This window comes from Xenopus laevis, chromosome 6S, assembly GCF_017654675.1.
Source record: "Xenopus laevis strain J_2021 chromosome 6S, Xenopus_laevis_v10.1, whole genome shotgun sequence".
NCBI lineage: Eukaryota > Metazoa > Chordata > Amphibia > Anura > Pipidae > Xenopus > Xenopus laevis.
Window position 1 is genome coordinate 87,739,820 of NC_054382.1, and position 23,559 is coordinate 87,763,378.

The 23,559-nt window shown below is 36.9% G+C and overlaps 1 protein-coding gene across 1 annotated transcript in view; it reads right to left on the bottom strand.

Moving 5' to 3' along the window:
* dok6.S (docking protein 6 S homeolog) overlaps positions 1-23,559 on the bottom strand; it is a 119,217-nt gene that overhangs the window by 39,504 nt on the left and 56,154 nt on the right. Inside the window, exon 2 of the mRNA XM_041567782.1 lies at positions 6,498-6,605. Within this exon, the coding sequence (XP_041423716.1) occupies positions 6,498-6,605 (108 nt within the window). The remainder of the gene's footprint in view (positions 1-6,497; positions 6,606-23,559) is intronic.

The following is a 23,559-nucleotide window of genomic DNA, read 5'->3' on the forward strand; positions in this document are numbered from 1 at the left end:
TGACCTTACATGTGGTTTGTATGTGAGTACAGTGAATCTTACGATCTCAGGGGGCGGCCCTTATTTTTTAAAATGGCAATTTTCTATTTATGATTACCCAATGGCACATACTACTAAAAAAGTATATTATAATGATAATGGTTCATTTACATGAAGCAGGGTTTTACACATGAGCTGTTTTACTCAGTATCTTTTAATAGAGACCTACATTGTTTGGGGGTATAGTTTTCCTTTAAGGCAAGCCTTGCATCATCTCAAAATCTTGTTTGTGCACCAGAATGGGGGACCTGATGTCCACCCCCATGCAATGGTGAAGAGACAGGAAGAATGTGGGGAGTGAAGTTACATCTAGTAAGTGCGGAATGGAAAGTGAAAGTAATTGCCTGCCCGCGTCTATGCCTAAGGCTTAGAGGAGGGGCAGGCAATAGTTGATTCACAGCTAAGATTTTTAAATGCACCCCTCGGTGCAGATTCAGGGATAGGAGCTTGTGGCAGCCATCTACCGGGAAGATGGCTGCCGTAAACTCCAATCCCTGAATCTGCACCAAAGGGTAAGTAAAAAATTAGGGGCATTTCCCCGGGGTAACAGCTAGGCTGGGGTGGAGGAGGGAGGTGGGTCTATGTGGGGTAGAAGGGTAGGTTTTTTTTATAATAAGGGGTTTGTTTCTCCTTAAAAGCTACACAACTAACACCATTTCAACTTCTAGGGTAGGGATTTTATGTATCTAGTTTAGTTTAGAGGTTTCAGTGAGCAAACTCTGTGGGGGTCATTTATAAACTTCGCGCAGGGCAGATTGGTTCGCAAAGTGAATATATTTGCCCTGCGCATGGTTATATTTATAAAGCTGAATAAGAGGGTGCATACAGAATTGCGAATTTTTTGTTCACAATGCGAATGTCTATAGGGGCTTTATAAATATGTCACAATTCGCAAATTGTGAATCTTTATGCGCACACTCTGCGACTCAATTACGCCACAACTTTGGTGGCGGAAAAAATATTCGCAAAACAGTTTTGCAAACTGCGAATTTAAGTTACTGTCAACGCTATTTTCGCGCACAACAACCTCGCACATTGGGTGCGCTCGCGCAAACTCCTGTCTCATTTGCGTGCCATTTGCGAAAATTTATTCACACTGCGAATTCGCAAAAAACAGAAAGACGGGCAGAGCAGTACAATATATTAGCGCTCAGCAAAAAACATGCGCAATACAACCATTTGCGAAAAATATGCGCTGCGCGAACTTTATAAATGACCCCCAGTATGTGTTATTTTGTTGGAGGGATACTGTAATCATAATGTTCATGTTATTGACAAAAGAGGTATATTCTGGAGGATGTGATGTAATAATTTGTTCACAGTAGACTAATCATTAGGTGTGGTAACATCTAAACTGGCATAATACTAAATATATACCAAAAATTAATAAACTGTATTTGTGTCCAAAGTCAAGGGTGTATAAGGAATTGCTTATACACATATTATAAATAGTAGAATGGGGAACTTTCTTCAGTGTGAACCACAGCTGAATATAAATAGTGATGGGAGAATCAGAACCGTTTTGCTTCTCTGAAAATTTGCTAAACATCGAAAAAAAAAAAATGCCATATGGATTGAAGTCTATGGGCAACACATTTCTTGAGACACAGCAATTTTTTTTCACCCATTGGAGTCTATGGGCATCTTTTTCAATGCGAAACCTGGCGAAAAATTTCTCTCATCACTAAATATAAATATATATCCAGGAAACGGAGACCTGTAACTAATGAGAGTGTACTAAAAGATATCTCAAACCTCTACCTGACTTGTGGGTACATCAGTGCCTGTTCATCAGATGATACAGTATACCATGAAAGCAGTGTTCTAAAGGAGTCGAAAAGCCTCATATTTAGATATACCTTGTTCAATAGAGACTATGGGGGAAATTTACTAACCTGTGAAAATTTGCCACTTCGGCAGGCAAAAATTCGCTCAGACAACGCTAATTTACTAAATTGTGAAATTGCGTCCAGGGAGCCGAATGCTGGCGGATTTTCGCTAGCGTTACGTTGACAATCAAAGATAAAATGCACTAGCGTTCAATAATGCCTAGCGCAACCTCGTTAGAGGTCTTCGCTAAGGCTAATTTGCATACGGCAGGAAATTATAACTTTTAATGGACGTATATGTTGAAGCAAATACATTACACAAGTCCAGGGAACCTTAATAAAGACAATAGAGTTGTTATAATGCCCTACACATGAGCCCACTGTATAGTTAATGTTCCTGTTAGTAAATCGGCAAAGTAACGAAATGACGTAATGCTGGTGAATCATCGCCAGCGTTAGTCACTTCTCCCTTTAGTAAATGTACCCCAATAAGACTGCCATAGTGCTGTGCTGGATGCATATAAGAACGATTCAATTCAGTGCGAAAAGTTATCCCATGGTTTATAACGTGAAAACTCATGGATGGGATTCAGTTCCAGTTTTCTCCCATAGTTCCAGTTTTCTCCCATAGACTTCAATCAAGTTTTCAACAGTGAGATATGTTTTTCTGAATTGAATTACATCTCAAATTGAATTTTGACCATGAGTTTTCATGGCATAAACTTTTTTCTCACTGAATTTAATCTGGTGCATAATATTGGTATATGCATCCTGTCAATCTGAAATAATTACAGCCAGGCCTCATGCTAGGGAAGATATATGTTCAAGATTTATGTTATCTAGTATAACAAAATAATGGCTGATGAAATGTCACACATTAGACCCACCCCAACTGCAAGGATGTAATGAATGCTCATTAAATGAATGTGCAATACAGCTGACAAAGAGATAGAGCAAACACCTCCAGTAGCAATAAATTTGCAGCAGGCACATTAACAGTCACCCAAAAACAAGCTTTATTAAATTTTGAAGTATAAAGAAAGTTTTGGAATGCTGCCTCTCAGTCATCAGGAAGAAACGTTGTGCATGCAAATTACCCTGTGTAATAAAAATACCTTCTCCTGGTGGTCTAGTGGGGGGACGGCAGGGACGCCTGCCGCCCCCTCGACGGGGACGCCCGCCGCCCCCTCGACGGGGACGCCCGTCGCGCCGCTCCGTTCTTCCTGTGCCGGCTCCTGTGCGCGCGCGCATGCGCACTTCTGATTTAAAGGCGCATGCGCGCTGACGTAATGACGTCAGCGCGAGAGGCGCCAAATTCAAAAGTATTAAAGGGGCATTTCCATAGTTAGCATTGCCCGTGATAGGATTTGTTCCTGGTGCTTTAGCTGTTGCTATTCTGTGTGAATCTGTTCCTGATTATCTGTTTTGACCCTTGCCTGCCTGTTTGACTATTCTGAACTCTGGAACCTGACTCTTGCCTGAAATCGACCTTGACTCTGCTAAATCCTCCTGTTTGACGTTCCAGTTTGACCTCTGCCTGTTATTGACTCCGATTCTGCCTCAACCCATCTGATTGATCCCCTGGTTTTGACCCTTTGCCTTCCTGACGATTCTGTTATCCGCCTGCCTCGATCCAGCCTGTCTGACCATCCGCTTGCCTTGACCTTTTGTACCGTGACCTTCGGCCTAAAGACTCTGCTAACAGCCGTGCCCCTTTGCCAGCCAGAACATCTCGCCTTGCACCCCTCGTTAAGTCCAGGTGGCACCCAAGTAAGCTGAGGGCTCCTCCCGAAGCCCAACGGTGGTCACACTACTGGTGAATCCGAGCCGAGACCAGGGTGCTTGGCATTTGTTCTGGTATCGGGTGCCGGCCGTGACACCCTGTTTTTGAATTGCTGTTGGAGTGCCTGCCTCCAGATTAATGCTCTACATGTTGGAATTGTTTTTGGTGATTTGTTTTACTTCCAACGCCAACATATATACTGTATGGGTTTGTGGGAGGAGACCCACATCTTTGGTGGTTATACAGAGGGTGTTAATCACATTAAACTTTACAAGTGAGATGTGGACAATTTGCTTTTTGTCTGGCAAGGACTAAGGATTCTTTTGATCGTTTTAATCATTGTTACAGCTGAATAAGAATAACTACAATTTAAAATTCACATATAATCCCATTGTTTTTTTTTGGATTTATTTCTCATTGGTGAAGGTGATGGAGTGATTACTACAATTTTTTGGAAAGAGCGTTTGGGTAAGGGCTGACTTTTGTCACCCTAGACATGTGTTCAGGGGAATTCATTTTGGTGAGTTTCAGCAGCTTTTATGTATACTATATGTGGCACTGAGGATACATTTTTGAAGAAAAAATAGATTTTTAGCATGAGGCTATCCCTTCCAGGTCCTGTGTGGCAAGTTTGTAGGTGCATTTAGATTGGATAGCCCGGCATTGTAACGGGATCAGTCTGGCAGTTCAAAAAGAAAAAAGATCCCTTTTACAGAGTAAAAGTGATGTTGAAACTTCCATTTTTATTATGTCTTTTGGTGAGCAATATAATAAGATTAAAGTGATTGTCAGCAAATACTTATCAGTTCGCTTTGGGGATGGAAGCTGAGGGAAATTATACATGATAGATGTCGGTTTGTAGCCTGTCGGGGTCCTACTTTAGCCAATGTCTTGTCATCAAGTGAGTGAAGACAAGAGTTAAATCCTGACTGGTAAATGGCTACAAATAAACGTTAGATATAGATGTGGGGCTGTTAGGTGTGTAACTTCTGCCCAAGTACATGTATCTCAAGATTTTTTAAGTACCATTACAAGAAAGACATATAAAATGCGGAGCTATATTAACTATAATACTAGCTATGTCTTACTGTACTCACGTGTTTGAGCTTAATAAGGATTAATTCTATCTTAGTTTGGCTCAGGTACAAAGTACTGTTTTATTATTACAGAGAAAAAGGAAATCATTTTTAAAAAATTTAATTATTTGGATGAAATGGAGTCTATGGGAGATGACCTTTGGATTTGGAGCTTTCTGGATAATGGATAATGGATCCCATACCTGTATCTGATATTAAAAATGAAAACCTGCACATATTACCTGTAAACCAGTGATTCATTATGGAGGGAGGGGCAAATTCACTAAGCGCCAAAGCGCCGAACGCTAGCGTTAATTCGCTAGCGTTTGGCATTTTCGTTACTGCGCAAATTCACTAACGAACGCTGGCGTAGTTTTGCTAGTGTTACTTCGCACCCTTACGCCAGGCGAATTTTCGCTAGCGATGTAACTACGCAAATTCACTAACGCGCGCAGTGTACTGAACGCTACCTTTTATGTTAGACTTCCTTCGCCCCCTTAGACCTGGCGAAGCGCAATAGAGTAGATAGGGATTGTTTCAAAAAAAGTCAAAATTTTTTCTAAGTCCCAAAAAACGCTGGCGTGTTTTCTACATTATGGGTGATAGGCTGAAAAAGATCGAAATTTTTTTTGGGGCTCCCCTCCTTCCCCCCTACATTTCCTGACTCATGGCAACTTACCTAGACAGTGGGCACAAGTGTAGGGCAAAATAAAATTTTTATTTGCTGATTTGAAGGTTTTCTAGCCATTTGTAGTGCTGATACGTATTCCTCCATTGAAATTTGAATTTCACGCCGTATGAAAATTAGCATTCGCTAGCGTAACTTCGCTTTACATAGCGAATCAACGCTAGCGCAACTTCGCAACCTTACGCCACCCCTTTTGCGCAACTTCGGATTTTAGTGAATTTGCGGAGCGCTGGCGAAACTACGCCTGGCGAAGTGCGGCGAAGTTGCGCCTGGCGCAACTTCGCATCTTAGTGAATTTGCCCCAGAGAGAGAGAGAGAGAGAGAGAGAGAGAGAGAGAGAGAGAGAGAGAGAGAAAGAGAGATGGTGCATTTAATCATTTACAGAACATTAGCAATTCCTTTTTTGGAAACAATATATATATATCCCTTATAAGAAAAAGACTCTATATTGCTCTTGGTGTGCCATGCATTCTTTCTGTTTTCATTCATTGCTAAAATATTACCTGTATATATGCATATCTCCTCTAGAAAAACTATTTAAGTGGAAATATTTTGGCAGCATCAGACAATGACAAATGAAATGCAGTGCAGGTATGCAATACACAGATGGTGTTGGTTCTACAGTATATGTGAGTTTTGGAGATTTGTAAACAACCACTTGAAACAATATGGCAGATGGAACAAATTACTTATACTCTGCTATCCCTTTTGCTTATAACCTATTTTATCATATATAACAAGTTTATTCTGAAAACACAATAATACTTTATTTAAGTCTATTAATATTACTAAATTATTTATATTACAGTACAATTTGCTCACTTAGGGTAAGGGATGATATCCTGTTTATTTTAAGAAAAACAAAATGAACAGAACATTCAGAAAGTGCCAAAGTAGCAATAAAAAAATATATAAAAGAATTGTCCAACTAAAGCTTCAACACTGCATAAAATTGATATATATTAATAGAATTCTGCTTCAAACACATAAAACGTTGTCATTGGCGTTTTCCCCTTGCTACTCCATATTTATAAAGAGCATAAACTAAACTGTACGAGATTAGAAAAGTAAGTAACACTTACCTTATGGAAGGTCCTAAAATATGCTGCTTTTTCATCAGGAAACTTCTCTAATCTCCTTGGACCTTTGCTAGATGCTTTCTTAAACACCAACCAACAGCGTCTAAAAATCTAAAAACAATGCATTTTCGTATGAGAGAACTTCAATACAGTAAATGTCTCTTGAATAGCTGAACTTTACTAATATTAAATATAATCACATTGAGAGAAAAACGGAATAGCTAAATAGTCCTGTGCCAACGAATGTCTTAGCACTAAGGCAGGGGTCCCCAAACTTTTTTCCCGTGAACCACATTCAAATGTAAAATGAATTGGGGAGAAACACAAGCATGAGGGTAGGGTCAGACTGGGCCGCTGGGCCGGACCTACAATTGCCACTTCCTCACGACTAAATTCTTATTATGGAGGAGGATGCCTATGCAGCTCCATCTAGTTTGTAAATAGTTTGCATGCATTATCTTTATCTTATTTTAGGGCAGAGACACATGCTGCTATTTCGGGAGATTAGTCGCCCAGTGACAAATCACTTCTACTTCGGGTGACTAATCTCCCCGAACTGCTTTTCTGACGGCTAGAATGTAAATTGGCACTCACGAGGCAACTTTCCGCGACTTCGGAAAGCCGAAGCAATCTGAGTGCCATCCCATCGGCGATTTACATTGTAGCCGGTGGGAAGGTAGTTTGGGGAGATTAGTTGCCCGCAGAAGAAGCGATTTGTCGCTGGGCCACTAATCTCCCGAAAAAGCAGCTTGTGTCTCTGCCCTTAAAATGTTTTTATGAACATGTGCGTTTAAAGAACAGATTTTACTGTAAAGTACATTTTAAGTAAAGCTTTTTATCTTGAAGTCTTTAACCATAAATATGTTTCTGTTTTAGAAGCCTCTCTAGTCGAACTGTGCAGAAGATACATCCATATCTTGCACTGATGAGATCTAATAAGATGGAAAGTCTGTCTGTGAGCTGAAATGATGGCACTGTGACACAGCCTATAACTATACTGTTACAACCGCAGTTTCATTGCCGCAGAACTATCATTCCACATGATAAATTTGCTTATCATTTCGCCAAAAAAGCTAACTCGGCTGTTGCTGACATACTCCGCATTAACTGTGACTGTTTATATACTCTAGTCTGAAACAGAATATTTAAAAAAATAAATATATATATATATATTTATATATATATATATATATATATATATATATATATATATATATATATATATATATATATATATATATATAGTATATATACACACACACACACGCATATATATATATATTTTAAAGGTGCAATGCTTCCTTCCCAGGCGGCAGATTTATAAAACTTCATTTGCAGAAGTTAAAATTTGATCAAATTGCTGTCAAACACCTTCCTCACTGTGCCCTTGGATTTATCAAAACATGAGATTAGAGCTCACCAAACCCAACCACTTTTTTTTAATTCCTAAGTGTATTTATAAAATGTTTAACTCTAATTTTGAAAAACAGAAAAACTTACACTCGCACATGCTTGAGAAAGGGGTCACGCCCCGAAACGTTGCATCCGCAATAAACGAGCAAGGTTAATCCTGCTAGACTTACCCATGTTGTGCCGGTGTGTCCTGTGTCTAACTCTAATTTTGACCCATTGATAAATACACTTCTAGAAATTCCATAGGAATAAATAGTGGGTGAGTTTTTCTGTGGTGAGCTCTAATCTCACATATTATTAAATCGGTTCCTAAATATTTTGTCCTGTAGTTCTATAAAAGCTTTACAACACAATGGTAAACATTTCAGCAAAGGAAGAAATGTGATAATGATGAAGAAACCCATTTCAGAACTTTTCGAAATCTGAAGAAATATAAAGAATGCATGGTTCATTTTGATTAATTTGTATTTTCCTTCCATAACATACACCAGTCCATTTGGAAATTCAACAGACTTTAATACACATACTATACAATAAATTTCCTGATTGCCAAAAATATAAATACTTTTAAAGCAGTTTGTATTCCCTTTCTCTGCTGTGTCATTGCGTTTTCTTCTGCCCTTTTCTTCTTTGTGCCTGTAACCTTTAAGTGTGCGGGGACAGATATAATCTGCAGCCAAGCAGAACACCCTGTACAGATATTCGAAATGCAATTGCCATCTGCCAACACTGATCAGTAGCAACAAAACCTGTCAAAGCACCTATATATGCAACTAAATTCAAGCTTCCATCTTGTTTGAAATTTGTAAAACTGATGCTTTTGTAAAATACTTTTATACTATCAATAATTAAAAACCCTTCATTTATCCAGTTTTTTTTCTATCCTGTACATATAAAAATAGTTTAGTCTATATAGAAGTTTAGCGTGTGTGTTTATTTTTAGTGCAGTCTATGTGGTATCTGCTCTGGCATGCTCAGCCATATTATATGTGCTGTGTAAACAAAGACATCCACACCCATTATACTGTGTCAATTAGAGGCTTAGACAATACATATTCATGAACTGCCCCCAAAAGTCCTAGAAAAGAAACAACAGATATTTTAATAGTAGTTTTTAAAGGGATCCTGTCATCGGAAAACATGTTTTTTTCAAAACGCATCAGTTAATGGTGCTACTCCAGCAGAATTCTGCACTGAAATCCATTTCTCAAAAGAGCAAACTGATTTTTTTATATTCAATTTTGAAATCTGACATGGGGCTAGACATTTTGTCAATTTCCCAGCTGCCCCAAGTCATGTGACTTGTGCCTGCACTTTAGGAGAGAAATGCTTTCTGGCAAGCTGCTGTTTTTCCTTCTCAATGTAACTGAATGTGTCTCAGTGAGACATGGGTTTTTACTATTGAGTGTTGTTCTTAGATCTACCAGGCAGCTGTTATCTTGTGTTAGGGAGCTGCTAACTGGTTACCTTCCCATTGTTCTTTTGTTTGGCTTCTGGGGGGAAAAGGGAGGGGGGTGATATCACACCAACTTGCAGTACAGCAGTAAAGAGTGATTGGAGTTTATCAGAGCACAAGTCACATGACTTGGGGCAGCTGGAAAAAACTGACAATATGTCTAGCCCCATGTCAGATATCAAAATTGAATATAAAAAAATATGTTTGCTCTTTTGAGAAATAGATTCAGAATTCTGCTGGTGCAGCACTATTAACTGATTCATTTTGAATTTTTTTTTTTCCCATGACAGTATCCCTTTAACAAGAATGGCGGTTTTCTTTGGGCCAGCATCTTGGCCACATCTCTTCTGGAAATAACACATCCAAGACATCAGATTCCTAAAAAGCTTTAGATGTATTGCTGTCACGGTTGGCACCCTAAATTCAGAACCGATGCCAAACACCCGGTTCTCAGCTCTTGCTTCCGCCTTTAACAGCCGTCTTTCACCTCGGGAGGAGCCCTCGGCTAATCAGATGCCGCCAGGTCTTATAAAGAGAGATGCAAAACGAAGGGTTCTGAATGAGCAAAGGGGCACAACAGTAAAGCACAAGTCTTTTGGGCAGAAGATCGCAGTACAAGGCGTAGACTGAAAGCGAAGTCAGATCAGGCCGGGTCAGGGGAGGCAGAGTACAAGCGGAGTCAAACAGGCAAGGGTCAAACCAGGAGATCAATCAGAAGGGTTACGGAATAGAGGAGTTGGTTAACAGGCAGGGTCAGGATTTCGGAAGAAGCAGGCAGGGGTCAAACCAGGTAATCAAAATCACAGAATAGCAGATGCTCTAATAGCACAGAAGCACCAGGAAACTCAGGAACAAGATCCTATAACTGGCAATGTGAAAATACAAACTGCGCCTTTAAATACAATACAAATTTGCGCCATTCACGCTGGCGTTATGCCCATAAAGCAGGAAGAGGCGCGCCGTGCACGCCCTAAGAAGATTTAGTAGAGGAACCACAGCATGGCGAGACTGCAGACCCCCTCCGACTAGACCACCAGGGTGAGTTGTTACAATTGCATTCTCTGCATATGAAATATGAACTAAGTACCTTTTCCACAGCAGAATAAATCCAGTTCAGACCAGGACCCTGTGGGCAATATAATAAACCTTTAGAAAATGATAATCCCTGAAATTAGATTAGATACAAATTCTAATATACTTGAAATATATCAAATCCAATAGGACTGTGGCTGAATACAAAACATTACATAAATGTTTTTTACAAAATAATTCACTGACATAACAGTTCTGCAGAAGTACTGTTTGTAGCTTACTAAAACCTATCTTTTTCCACATGATACTACTATAATGAAACGCATTTGAATTCAAAGAAATGGCTACAGTATGTTGTCAAATGCACAAATGTTAGCATATATTTATACAGTGCCTGCCACTAGATGTTATTGCTTATTGAAAGAAAGAATGCTCACATTTTTTTCCTGATGTGCAGGAAATGGTTTAAATTCATTGCTTACGGTTACATTTTCCTGGAGGGTGTACTACTCAAACCTGGTAAAAGTAAAGGGCCATATTAAAGGGCCATATTAATATTCTAAAAACACACTTAACATGTACTGTATTAAATAGTAATATACAAGACTAAGGGGCCTATTTATTAAGCCTCAATTTTTTTTCTGATTGAGTTTTAACAGGGAAGTTATTGTGCTACAAAGCTGCTAAAATCAGAATCCAAAAATACTCCAGCTAAAATATGTCTAAGTAATGTAAAACTCAGTGGCAGATGTCCCTTTTACAATTGGAAGATGTTTTTTGCCTTCATGATCTTAGAGGGTTTTGGGCTGTTTGACTCTGAATTTCATTCAAAAACTCACAAAATTCTAGGTTTTTGGGCCACAATTCGAAAAAGTTGTATGATTCCAATTGTCACACAATTTTGTTGAGACTTTGCATTTGAACTTATCTGGCTACCATAGTTCTACCATTTGACCCACCTCAGCTTTGTGGGAGATCAGACTCCATTTTACAGCTTTACAGCTCCATGGTCTTGAACAAGCTCACAGTTTTTCATTCTACCTTTATGGTAGCATCACTGGTAATCAAATTGACTTAAATCTACATTAATTCACCTTTACAGTTGTTAGCACCTCAGAGACACTGTTGCCTACATGTCTTGCACCAATATATGTGTTTATGTTGTAGTTATGTGCTTTGACTACTGATAAATGAGCCTCCCAGTGGATGGTTCAACAAGAGCTATTCCATAAATGCTTCCTGTAATTCCCCTGGGTACTGTATATGAGAACATGTCATAAATACACATTAAGGGGCCTTGAATTTTTAGTAGGAAAAAACTAGATTTTTTTTGAGATTTGTTATGCTTTGAAGCTGCTAAAAACCCAAATCCAAAAATATTCCAGCTAAAACTTGTTGAAATCATGTAGAAGTCAATGGCAGATGGCCCCTTTAACAATTGGAATATGCTTTTTTGCCTTCATAATTCTTTATGCTTGCCTAGGGCGCCCGGTCGATTCGGTCCGGCCCTGAATCTAATATTCAAATTTTGGAAACTCTAATTTGAATTGGTTATTTTTAGAGAAAAAAATTCACAGTAAAAATTTGAATGTTAAAGTTTATAAAGCTGAAATTTTTTTGAGATTTAGAGAAATGTAAAAGAAAAAAGAAATGTTGACTAAGGCGTAAGTAGTTCTAAATAGAAAGTATAAAAAGCAACGATAAGCTAAATGAGTCTGGTAATCAGTTTTCTTTACTAGTTACATTCAAAAGATTGTATTGACAAAAACCACGACCTACATAACTAACATTAATAATACAAATTGCATTCAGTGTATCTCCCTATGCAGGTAGCTGATTGCATAATATATGATCCTAATGACCACAATTAAATTAAAGAAAATACCAAAAGTGGAACTTTGACAAAATTCCTTACTTTTGAGTAGTAGAATTTTTTTCTCAGTCTCAATATTATTTCCCACTTACAACATCTTACAGGCAACTGTATTCAATCTGCATGCGTGTAAAGCTTTCGTGCCTTGTAATATTTATGTGATGTTTGCATCATTGTTGTATTTAGAAGCTCTTTGTTTGTACAGTTTCACAGGTTTTCAGACAATATAAATGCAAATTAGATAAGTCTACCGGTCTGACTCAGGGAGCACTGTATGAAACAGAACATAACTTCATCTAACTCTCAGAAAAAGAAAAAAGCTGTATTGATGCAGCACTTCAGGGTAAATGGTGCATAGCTGGGAAAATTGGTAAGTGCGAAGGCTCTCTTTGTATTGCACTAGCACATACCTAACATTCACACTGTCCTTTTACAATATTAAAACCTTCAAAAGTGCCTGAAAATTGCAAATATTATTGTACAGCTTCAGTTTTGTGTTTAGTTGTGTACTGCAGCAGAAGGAATGAGTCAACAAGATGCCTGTAAGTTGGCTGAAAATTTTGCATTTAAAAATAATATAATATTACCAATTATTACATGAAAAATTATCTTTGCTTTAGAGGTACTAACACAGAGGTTTAGGGTAATCATACAACAATATTTAAATGCTTGCCAAACCCATTTCTGGTGTTCTTGGCTATTTAATAATATTGTCTACATTTTGTTTGTCTAGTTAGCTCATTTATAGTATTTATATCATATCTGATTTTTAGAATATATTATTTAGAAAAATTATCTCATTAAGCTAATGTCATAACAGAAAAGTTGTCAGCATTTTATTGCTATTATTTTCCATGAATTATTCCTGCATAAATGGTTCACCTGCATGAATCTCATGCGATTGATATCTGCAGGACACTGCAATAAACCTGCCTTTTACCAGAGTGCCGTCCTTCCTGGTTCTTGAACATATTCTAGATGGGGCCCTTACCAGTACTCAATGTACATTTGAAGAATAACCCCCGTTTTCCATGAATCTATGCCCCTTTTAATACAGCTCAAGACCTTATTTGCCCTTGATACTGCTGACTGGCATTACTTGCTACAGCCACGGTCCTATTGCATTATGGATTTGCCTAGTGCAGTCCTATTAAGAGTATAAGTGGCTTGGATATTTTTACATGCGCATGACTTTACATTTATCAACATTGCATCTGATTTGCCACTTAGCTGCCCAGATTGCCAGTTTGTCAAGATCCTGTTGCAAGGATGCCACATCCTGGATGGAGTTAATTGGGCTGCATCATTTTGTGTCAGCTACAAACACTGATACAATACCCTCCCCTAAGTCATTAATGAACAAGTTAAATAAAAGTGGACCCAATTCTGAGTACCTAGGGACCCCACCAAGAGCCTTACTACAAGTAGATAAAGTACCATTTACACCACCCTCTGTACCCGATCCTGTAGCCAGTTTCCTATCATGTGCAAACGACTTCTTCAAGTCCAACAGACCTTAGTTTAGAAAGCAGTCATTTGTGGGACACAGTATCAAATGATTTGGCAAAATGCAAATAGATAATCTACTGCCCCTCCCTGCTGTCCAGCATCTTCCTTACCTTATCGTAAAAAGAAATCAAATTCATCTGACATGACCTTCATAAAGTCATGCTGATTGCTGCTCATAATGCCATTCACTAGGACAGGAATTTTAAATGTGATCGCTTAACAAGTCTTCAAATAATTTGAGCACAGAAAATCAGAAATACTGGCTGGTCTAAAACTGAACTAAGCTGTCTTAGAATCTGGTAGTGTATGCCATCAACCTTGTTTGCATTAATTTTTAGTAAAGCTTTTTGAACCATATTCTGAGCCAACCACTGACTAGATTGAGTCAAAAGTGCAGCTATGAAGAACTTTGGGAACTTTGACTCCTCTATTGTATACACTGAAGAAAATAACTGATTTAGTACATTTGCCTTTGCTGTATCTGTTACAACCATACTGGTGCCATTATTTAAAGGAGCAACACTCTCAATGCGCATCTTTTTACTTTTAATATACTTAAAAACTTTTTGGGGTTAGTCTTAGCCTCTGGGGTTTACCTTGACGTGGTATGGTGGCTTTTCAACTTTATGATCATAACTTTGTAACTAAAAACCCCTGTTTTGTAAACATATGCATTTGCATTTATATTGAATTACTTATGAGACAGGGGCCCAGGGAAGTGCATTGTAAGTAGCACTTCCATTATACTTAAATATATTTTGTATTAGCCTTAAGAGTGCTTCCACCACCCCCCCTAGATTTTAGTCTTAGCCTCTGCCACAATGCACTCCGCATTTCCTTTCTTTGCCTTCCGGATTGCTGTTTTACAACATTTATTATAGTGTCTATATTCATTCTGTCCCCACAGACTTGTAGGTTTTAAATGCCTTTCTCTTATTTCCTATTAACTTCTTTACTTCTATATTAAGCTACATAGGGTGCTTCTTGGTGCTTATGCATTTACTCCTTAAGGGAATAAATTGAGAACAGTAGCGATTTAATATCATTTTAAATGACAACCATTTCTGTACTGTGTTTTTAGCTGAAAACAGAATGCTCCAATCTATGCTCTGAAGAGCAGCCCTTAAAGGGATACTGTCATGGGAAAAAAAAAAAATTCCAAAATGAATCAGTTAATAGTGCTGCTCCAGCTGAATTCTGCATTGAAATCCATTTCTCAAAAGAGCAAACAGATTTTTTATATTCAATTTTGAAATCTGACATGGGGCTAGACATATTGTCAATTTCCCAGCTCCCCAAGTCATGTGACTTGTGCTCTGATAAACTTCAATCACTCTTTAATGCTGTACTGCAAGGTAGAGTGATATCAACCCTTTTTTTCCCCCAGCAGCCAAACAAAAGAACAATCACAAGGTAACCAGATAGCAGCTCCCTAAAACACATTTGGTATACGTTCTGGGTCATTACAGACCACTAGATCCAGTATAAAAGTTTCTGGTTTGCTCCTCAACAACTTGTGCCATAGAATTGTCATGCAACACGTTTATAACTTGTTCCCATTAACTGTCCTAGCAGTACTGTTGCTCCAGTCAATATCTGGGTAATTAAAATCCCCCTTTATCATTATTTTCCCCAAACTGGCAGCCTTTTCTATTTGCAGGAGCTTAGCCTCCTCCGCCTCACTTACAGTACATTAGGGGGTCTATAGCATACTCCTACAATTAATTTGCTGGACTCATTACAATCAATGAAGAACTCCACCTATTAGACTTCAGCCCCTCATTTTATAACATCCTCTTCCCCCCAAAAAGTAAAGTGGCAAAAAAGAAAAAAACTTTCATTACACCTCCTGTTCTTAACAATAAATGAAAGAATATTAAAATACTGAAAATAATTTTTTGAAATGGCAGTTTAAAATACTGCAGGTGAAGCCATCAGGATGTCACATTTTGACACTGTCTGACAAAATGTGACATCCTGATGGCTTCACCTGCAGTATTTTAAACTGCCATTTCAAAAAATTATTTTCAGTATTTTAATATTCTTTATTTAGCGCTAAATCCTGCCTCTACATGGTGATAGAGGGAAAGGGCCTTAGTCTATCAGAAGCAATGCTCTGAAAAAAATTGCACTCTAGTACCATATAGAGGTAGGACTAAAAAAATGGTGTCTGGAGATGGTGCAACAAAATGTGAAATCCCAATGGTTTCATCGTTATGTTGTTATATACATACTGGGGCTCATTTATAAACACTGGGCAAATTTGCACTTAGGCAGTTACCCATGGCAACCAATCAGGTGTTTGTTTCATTGTTTTCCTTGCAGCTTCCTTGCCAAAGGGCCTTAGTCTATCAGAAGCAATGCTCTGAAAAAAATTGCACTCTAGTACCATATAGAGGTAGGACTAAAAAAATGGTGTCTGGAGATGGTGCAACAAAATGTGAAATCCCAATGGTTTCATCGTTATGTTGTTATATACATACTGGGGCTCATTTATAAACACTGGGCAAATTTGCACTTAGGCAGTTACCCATGGCAACCAATCAGGTGTTTATTTCATTGTTTTCCTTGCAGCTTTCTGAAAAAAATCTAATTACTGATGGATGCTATTAGTTACTGCCCAGTTGCAAATTTACCCAGTGTTTAAAAATGGGCCCCACTGTAAGGGGCCCATTTACTTAGCTCGAGTGAAGGAATAGAATAAAAAAAAAAATCGGATTTCGAATGTTTTTTTGGCTACTTCGACCATCGAATTGGCTACTTCGACCTTCGACTACGACTTTGAAGCGAACGATTCAACTAAAAATCGTTTGAATATTCAACCATTCAATAGTCGAAGTACTGTCTCTTTAAAAAAAACTTCGACCCCCTACTTCGCCACCTAAAACCTACCGAGGTGCAATGTTAGCCTATGGTGAAGGTCCCCGTTGGCTTTCTAATGTTTTTTTGGTAGAAGAAAAATCATTCGATCGATGGATTAAAATCCTTCGAATCGAACGATCGAACTATTTGCGGTAAATCCTTCAACTTCGATATTTGAAGTCAAAGGATTTACATTCGGCAGTCGAATATCGAAGGTTAATTAACCATCGATATTCAACCATATGTAAATCTGCCCCTAAATGTACAGTATTTATGGCAATGGATATTATACAAATAGATGCAGCTTTATGCATTAACAAAATAATATCTACCAGAATTCATACATATGGCATTTTACAATAATTCTTAACAGTTCTATATGCAGGTTTTCCTTGAGATTTGATTTTGGATACATATCATTCGGAGCCTAATTATAGCTCATTTTGTTTGTGTGAAGATTGTTACTATATGCACAAGGAGAAACAGAAGTGTCCCTAAATTCTTTCACCTATAATACTGATGAAATGTGTGTTACCTGCCAAGCTTTTACAGCCAAACAGTTATTTAAAGGGCCAGAAACACCAGAAAAAAAATAATTAAAAAAAATGCATGGGATTCACCTACTCATTAGTTCAGTCCTTTATATGTAACAGTTATTTTCTTACAAGCAAATTCTGCTTTTTTCCACCAGTATATTTCTGTTTAGCTTAAATATTTAAATACCATTTTTTTCCATTGCAGTTCTGGTCTTGTATGTACAGACATTTTTTTTACCAATTGCATTCAATGAAGCATTATATTAATGCCTTATGTCAGACAATCCTACAAAAACAAATTATTAGGCATTTTGTAAATAAAAAGATAATATTTCCCAGAAATAATGCTGATTTTTTTTTTTTTATAAAAGTAGGCTATGAGGCATATTTATCATTGAGTGTTGATGAATGATTGATTATGAATCAGTAACAATATATATGAGTTATAACTGTAACTGTCAAATCACAATAAATTGCGCTGATTCTTTATCAATCAAATTTTGAGCAACAATTATTGACCTGTTGAAAGTGCAATTGCTTCCAAGATCAGTATTAATAAATATAACAATAACAATGAAATTCCCAACTATGAGATTCGATACCTAAGACCTATTGATCATTTGGGGTTCTGAGGAATCAATATCAAGGACCCTTGAAAGTATTGGGCAATATTAAATACCTGTTTTGATCTAAATAATTTTTTCCATACAAGTCAATAATTTGACAATAATTTTAAACGTTGAATATCTAGGAATCCCAAGCAAATCTCATTAGATCATTAATAGAATTGCCCCATTGTAATCTATTATAAAATTATTTTTCTTGCATATTTTAGGGTCAACAAACACAAAAAGATTCGTTTTTTAACATAGGTAAAATATTTCAACATTTTGAGCATGATTTGTGTTAGACAATGCAATGAATAATTAATTTCATTTAAACATTTTATATATATACATACATATATATATATATATATATATATATATATATATATATATATAGTGATGGGCGAATTTGGGGTGTTTCGCTTCGCCGAAAAAATTCACAAATTTCCCACGAAATTCGCTAAAACGGCAAATAATTTGAGAAACGATGCCGGTTCAAGCATCTCGGTTTTGTGAATTTATTTGCCGGTGGCGAATCACGGGAATAAATAAATTCACCCATCACTATATATATATATATATCTATATATCTACAGCAAATTTGAGTACAGTGCACACGGATAACCGAAAAAAGCAATGCCTGTGTGCTGGTTACATGTGTCAATAGTCATAGGCAAGAGAGAAAAACCGCACCAACAGGTCTTTATACAAAAATAGAAAACCTTTGATTCTAAATAAGTATATAAAAGGTTTTCTATTTTTGTATAAAGACCTGTTGGTGCGGTTTTTCTCTCTTGCCTATATATATATATATATTTATATCGGCAGTTGTAATGAAAATGTGTGAAAAACTAACTATATGAGATTAGTTTTTTCACACATTTGCATTCCAACTGCCGATATAAGTGACCTTTCTTAGGAACACGGACAGCAAACCTGTGGCCAGCTTGTACATACGTTTTAGATTAGACTTAATGAATTGCTGGTGCATCAAAAGTAGAGCTAAAGTATTCATTGTGTTATTCAAAATGCATAGAGATACAGGAGAACTAGACTATTCATGACATACAGTAGTAAGCTGTTACATTTTGTCAAGATAATGCAGAAGTGCTATTTACCCATTTAAAACATAGCTTTTGAATTTGCTGGGGTATATACAGATTTTGGAGGGCAATGTAATGCAGAGATTGTCAAGGTATCTTTCGTTATAGAAACCAATTTGCAGGTAGCAACTGGTTGCCTGTTTGCAAACAAGTTATTTGCATTGGTTTCTATGAGCTACAAGACCTTATTCAAACTGTAATTTTAATTTAAAAAATCCCCATGTGTGCTACTGAGCTAACATGTGCTTGAGTTATTCATGGTTATTATGATCCTAATGTGCAATATCGCTTCACAAAACCAGGTGTCAGTGTCCGGACTGTGATATTGCACATGAGGCTTGGAAGGAGCAAAAGAAAGATCTTTGAAAGACATTTCTTATATGGACTTTGGACTTATGACGTCACTTTGGCGCCCAAATTCACTGATGGGGGTGGGTATTTAACTGTAACACTCATACCGCACTATATCCTTGAGAAAGGTCCCCACGTGGGACCGAAATGTCGGATAAGATGTCAAATTGTGTCGAATAGATTGATTTTTCACTTTACTATAGTGAGTGCTGATCCTCTGTTCCTGTATTATAACATATTTGATCGTGCACCTCTGGCTCTAATTTGGATTGAGTGCGGGCACTGTGGGACATTATATATATATAATACACAAAAGCCATGAATATCCTGTAAATTATATCCTTATAAACGGTGAGTTCTGATGTCATCAGTTATAAACGGTGAGTTCTGATGTCATTTCTGTCACATGACTCATTGAAATTTGTGTATTATAATAAATAAAGTACCCCCAGTTGTAAAATATGAGGATATTAGAAGTTACCTCGGAGTTCCATGACCTGTATAAAAACACTCGGCCTTCGGCCTCGTGTTTTTATATGGTCATGAAACTCCTCGGTAACTTATAATATCCTTATATTTTACAAAAGGGGGTACTTTATTCACTATATATAATTTTTAAATAATAAAACAGTAAAACCAGTTGACCCCAGCTAAGATATAATTAACCCTTATTAGAGGGGACCATGTTGGGTTTATTTAATGCTGAAATTATATTTTAGTAGACCTAAGGTATGGTAATCTAAATTAGGGAAAGATCCCTTATTCGGAAAATGCCAGGTCCTGAGTATTATCATTAAGTGGCAAACATTTGAGCATAATGTAAGCATACACAGAGACTGGGATATTTAAAAAATTATTACCAGCCTCTTGCAGGCTATAAATATCCTGACCTTATTTATAAGGTTAAAGGTGGCAATATGTAAATGACTTGTAATATAATAGATACACAATAAATTGAAAAGCTGTTTTATATTTGCAGACACCGTTTAAGCACAATTATAAGTTCTTGCTTTGCAAATAACAAATGGAATAGGTTTAACTTGACAACAAAATGAATAGAAATGTAAATAGATGTAAAAAGCAAAGAATTCCAATTGGGTGTCTTAAATGTATTGTTTTTATTCTTGCCAATCAATGCTGTCTCTGAAACATGTCTTCTATTAATAAGAATTGAAGGCATTGTTAAATACAAAATATTCATAGTCTGTTCTCAAATGAAACATATGTTTCACCAGGCTGGGGTGGTAGACACCAGCCAGTGTAACCCATGAGAACATTAGTACATAAGTAAATAATAGCTAAATAGCTATTCAGATAAAACAATACTGCAACATTGGGAAACTATGGTGTGAAATATTTAAGCAGCAAGGCCCAGTTTTGAGGTCTATAGTTTTCCCATAACTGACAAGTTTGGCTGCCTGAGAAAACAGAGGCTCTTATGTACCAGAAAAAAAGTTGCTTTAAATTTGTAGAGGAAAATATAGCACTTCTGAAGTTAGAGTATGCACAATGCAACAACATTTATTTATATAGGGCTGTCAAAACCATTGGCTAAAAGACCCGGCATCAGCAGTGAAAATTACTAACATTTTTCTCTAGGCTTGAACTCTGAAAAAATGCACTGGCCCAGGAAGTTTTCTAAGGGGCGGGATTTATGAACGTGCGTAGATACATTTTTTTTACATCATAGTTTTTAACATAAACTATTACTTAATTACAGAGTACCTTTTTAGTTATTGATCTACGAATACAAATATATTGCAAATGGTCAAGCTCATGTAGACGTCAGTGGATGTTCCCTTTCTTTTCTTGCAAAGATTAACCTTTTATTTATGATTTTAGAGGTTTTCGGACATCAGAATGTTCTTCGTAAACATTTTTTATTAATTTTTTTTTGGTGACAATTTCTGTTCATGCTTTTTGGGGGTTATTTATCAAAGGTTGAATTTCGAAGTAATGTGAATTTTTTTAATAAATTCAAATGTACTCACAACTCGAATGGGAGGTTATTTATGAATCGATCAGGTTTTAGGTGGCGTAGTATTGAATTAAAACTGTTTCCTGGGTCAAGATGTGATAAATTTCACATTCGAATTCCAATTTGAGTTGGTGGTTTAAATTCAAAACTGTGCATTCTGAACAAAAAAAGGTGAAAATTCAAATTTGAATTTACCATTCGAACCATAGTAAATCTGCCCCCTAATATTCGGATCATTTAATAACTTTTTTTTGAGAAATAGAGTTTAATTTTAGTTTTAAAAACCTCTAAAACTACAAAAATTTGACCTTCAATAAATAGGCCTCCATGTGTTGTTCCACCAGGGATCCCTTGCACTCTATCCAAACTTTCTGATTTTACTATACTGCCAGAAGACTAGCTACTGTAGGCACAAAAGATCCCTTGGAACACAAAAGATCCCTTGGAAATACTGGTAAGATGGTGGGAGGGCAATAGACCAATTAAGTGCTGGACTGGGACGAGAAGTTAGCAATTTAAAGCTATACTGGCACCTACAACAGGCATAGAGGAGGGGCAGACAATATTTGATTGACAGCTGAGATTTTTAAATGAGCTATGAATGCTTTAATAAAAAATAGAAATTGGATTTCATGTTTAATTTGAAAAGGAATTTTATTATACAGCTTTTTGTGTCTGGGTGACAGGTCCACTTTAAGATATTTGTACTGTAATTGCTTATTCTTTACATAAATCTACAGGCTGCTTCTTTCCTTCCCTGCATGAGACCACAGTAACTAATAAATAAGGTAATTGGTAACGCAAAGCCCTGCTCTTTTATCAGAATTAGTTTTACTGCAACTAGAACATTCCAGGTTGCTGTTACAACTGAATGCAGATTGATTGTCTACAACCCCTAGATAATGAAATTTATTTATTTATACATTCATGATTCAGAGCAGCAATGATTTTCAGGCTTTTAATAGTAGTGGGTTTCGATGTGCTGTCCCTGTTCAGCAAGACAAAGGATGCAGTTGGAACTACAATGCACATTCAAGATGACTGGGCAAAGGGGAGGTACATATACTGTAACTGCACATCATGGATTGGCAGGAGTATTTTACACAAACAGCTGTGAAATTCTCCTGTACTTACTACAACTTCATAAGCACATCCATATTCCCAAAATACATTATATAACACTAAGGGGCCCATTTACTTAGCTCGAGTGAAGGAATTGAATAAAAAAAACTTTGAATTTCGAATGTTTTTTTTTGGCTGCTTTGACGATCAAATTGGCTACTTCGACCTTCGACTTCGAATCAAATGATTCGAAGTTAAAATCGTTCGACTATTCGACCATTCGATAGTCGAAGTACTGTCTCTTTAAAAAAAACTTCGACCCCCTACTTCACACCTAAAACCTACCGAGGTGCCATGTCAGCCTATGGGGAAGGTACCCATAGGCTTTTTATAAATTTTTAGGTCGAAGAAAAATTGTTTGATCGATGGATTAAAATCCTTTGATTTTTCGTTTGATCCTTCGATTGAACTATTTGCTTCGATATTCGAAGTCGAAGTATTTACATTTGGCAGTCTTCGATATTCGACCCTATGTAAATCTGCCCCTTACAGTGGAATGTAACTGAAGTTGCAAAGAGCAAAACAATTCGCACCAAGTATAATAAAAATCCACATCTCGCAATGTTATATTGTTTTTTAAACTGTTAAAAGAATTTTAATTGCACACTCTTAAGAAATGCTTGAAGGTTTCATAATCTTTTGGAGCAAACATAAAGATTTTTTCATTAAGAAGTTTTATTACATTGACTGCGCATTGGCGCAAACTATAAAATTCGCAAATGGTCTTCCACTGTCGGCAGTGGTCGCTAAACAGTTTCCGGGCTCGTAAAAGCTATATTAAATTTGCGCAAAGCAAAATTTGTTCGCGCAAAGGCATAACTTTTCACATTGCGAATAGTTTTTCCATAAATGTTTCTGATTATATAATTTTAAAAAAGTCAAACGAAACTGGAATCCAAGATTTGACCTTATTTCTTATTTATAAAAGCTAGATTTTATCAGATCAAGGAAAAACTTGATAAAATTGAAAACCCAAATCATACATTTTTTATGAATTTTTTTCCCTAATCTCTAAATTTTTCCCGAAAAGCCAGAATTTTTTGGATTTTTGCTAGAAATACTCAGATTTTTGGGGCTAATTCCAGTGCAGACCACAGAAACTTCCGAATAGGATAGGGATCTCTCCCATTGACTTGTATACATCTCGGCAGGTCTAAAATGGCAGATTTTCTGATTCAGACTTTTTTCAGCCTCAGGATATAATAAATCTCTAAAAAAAAAA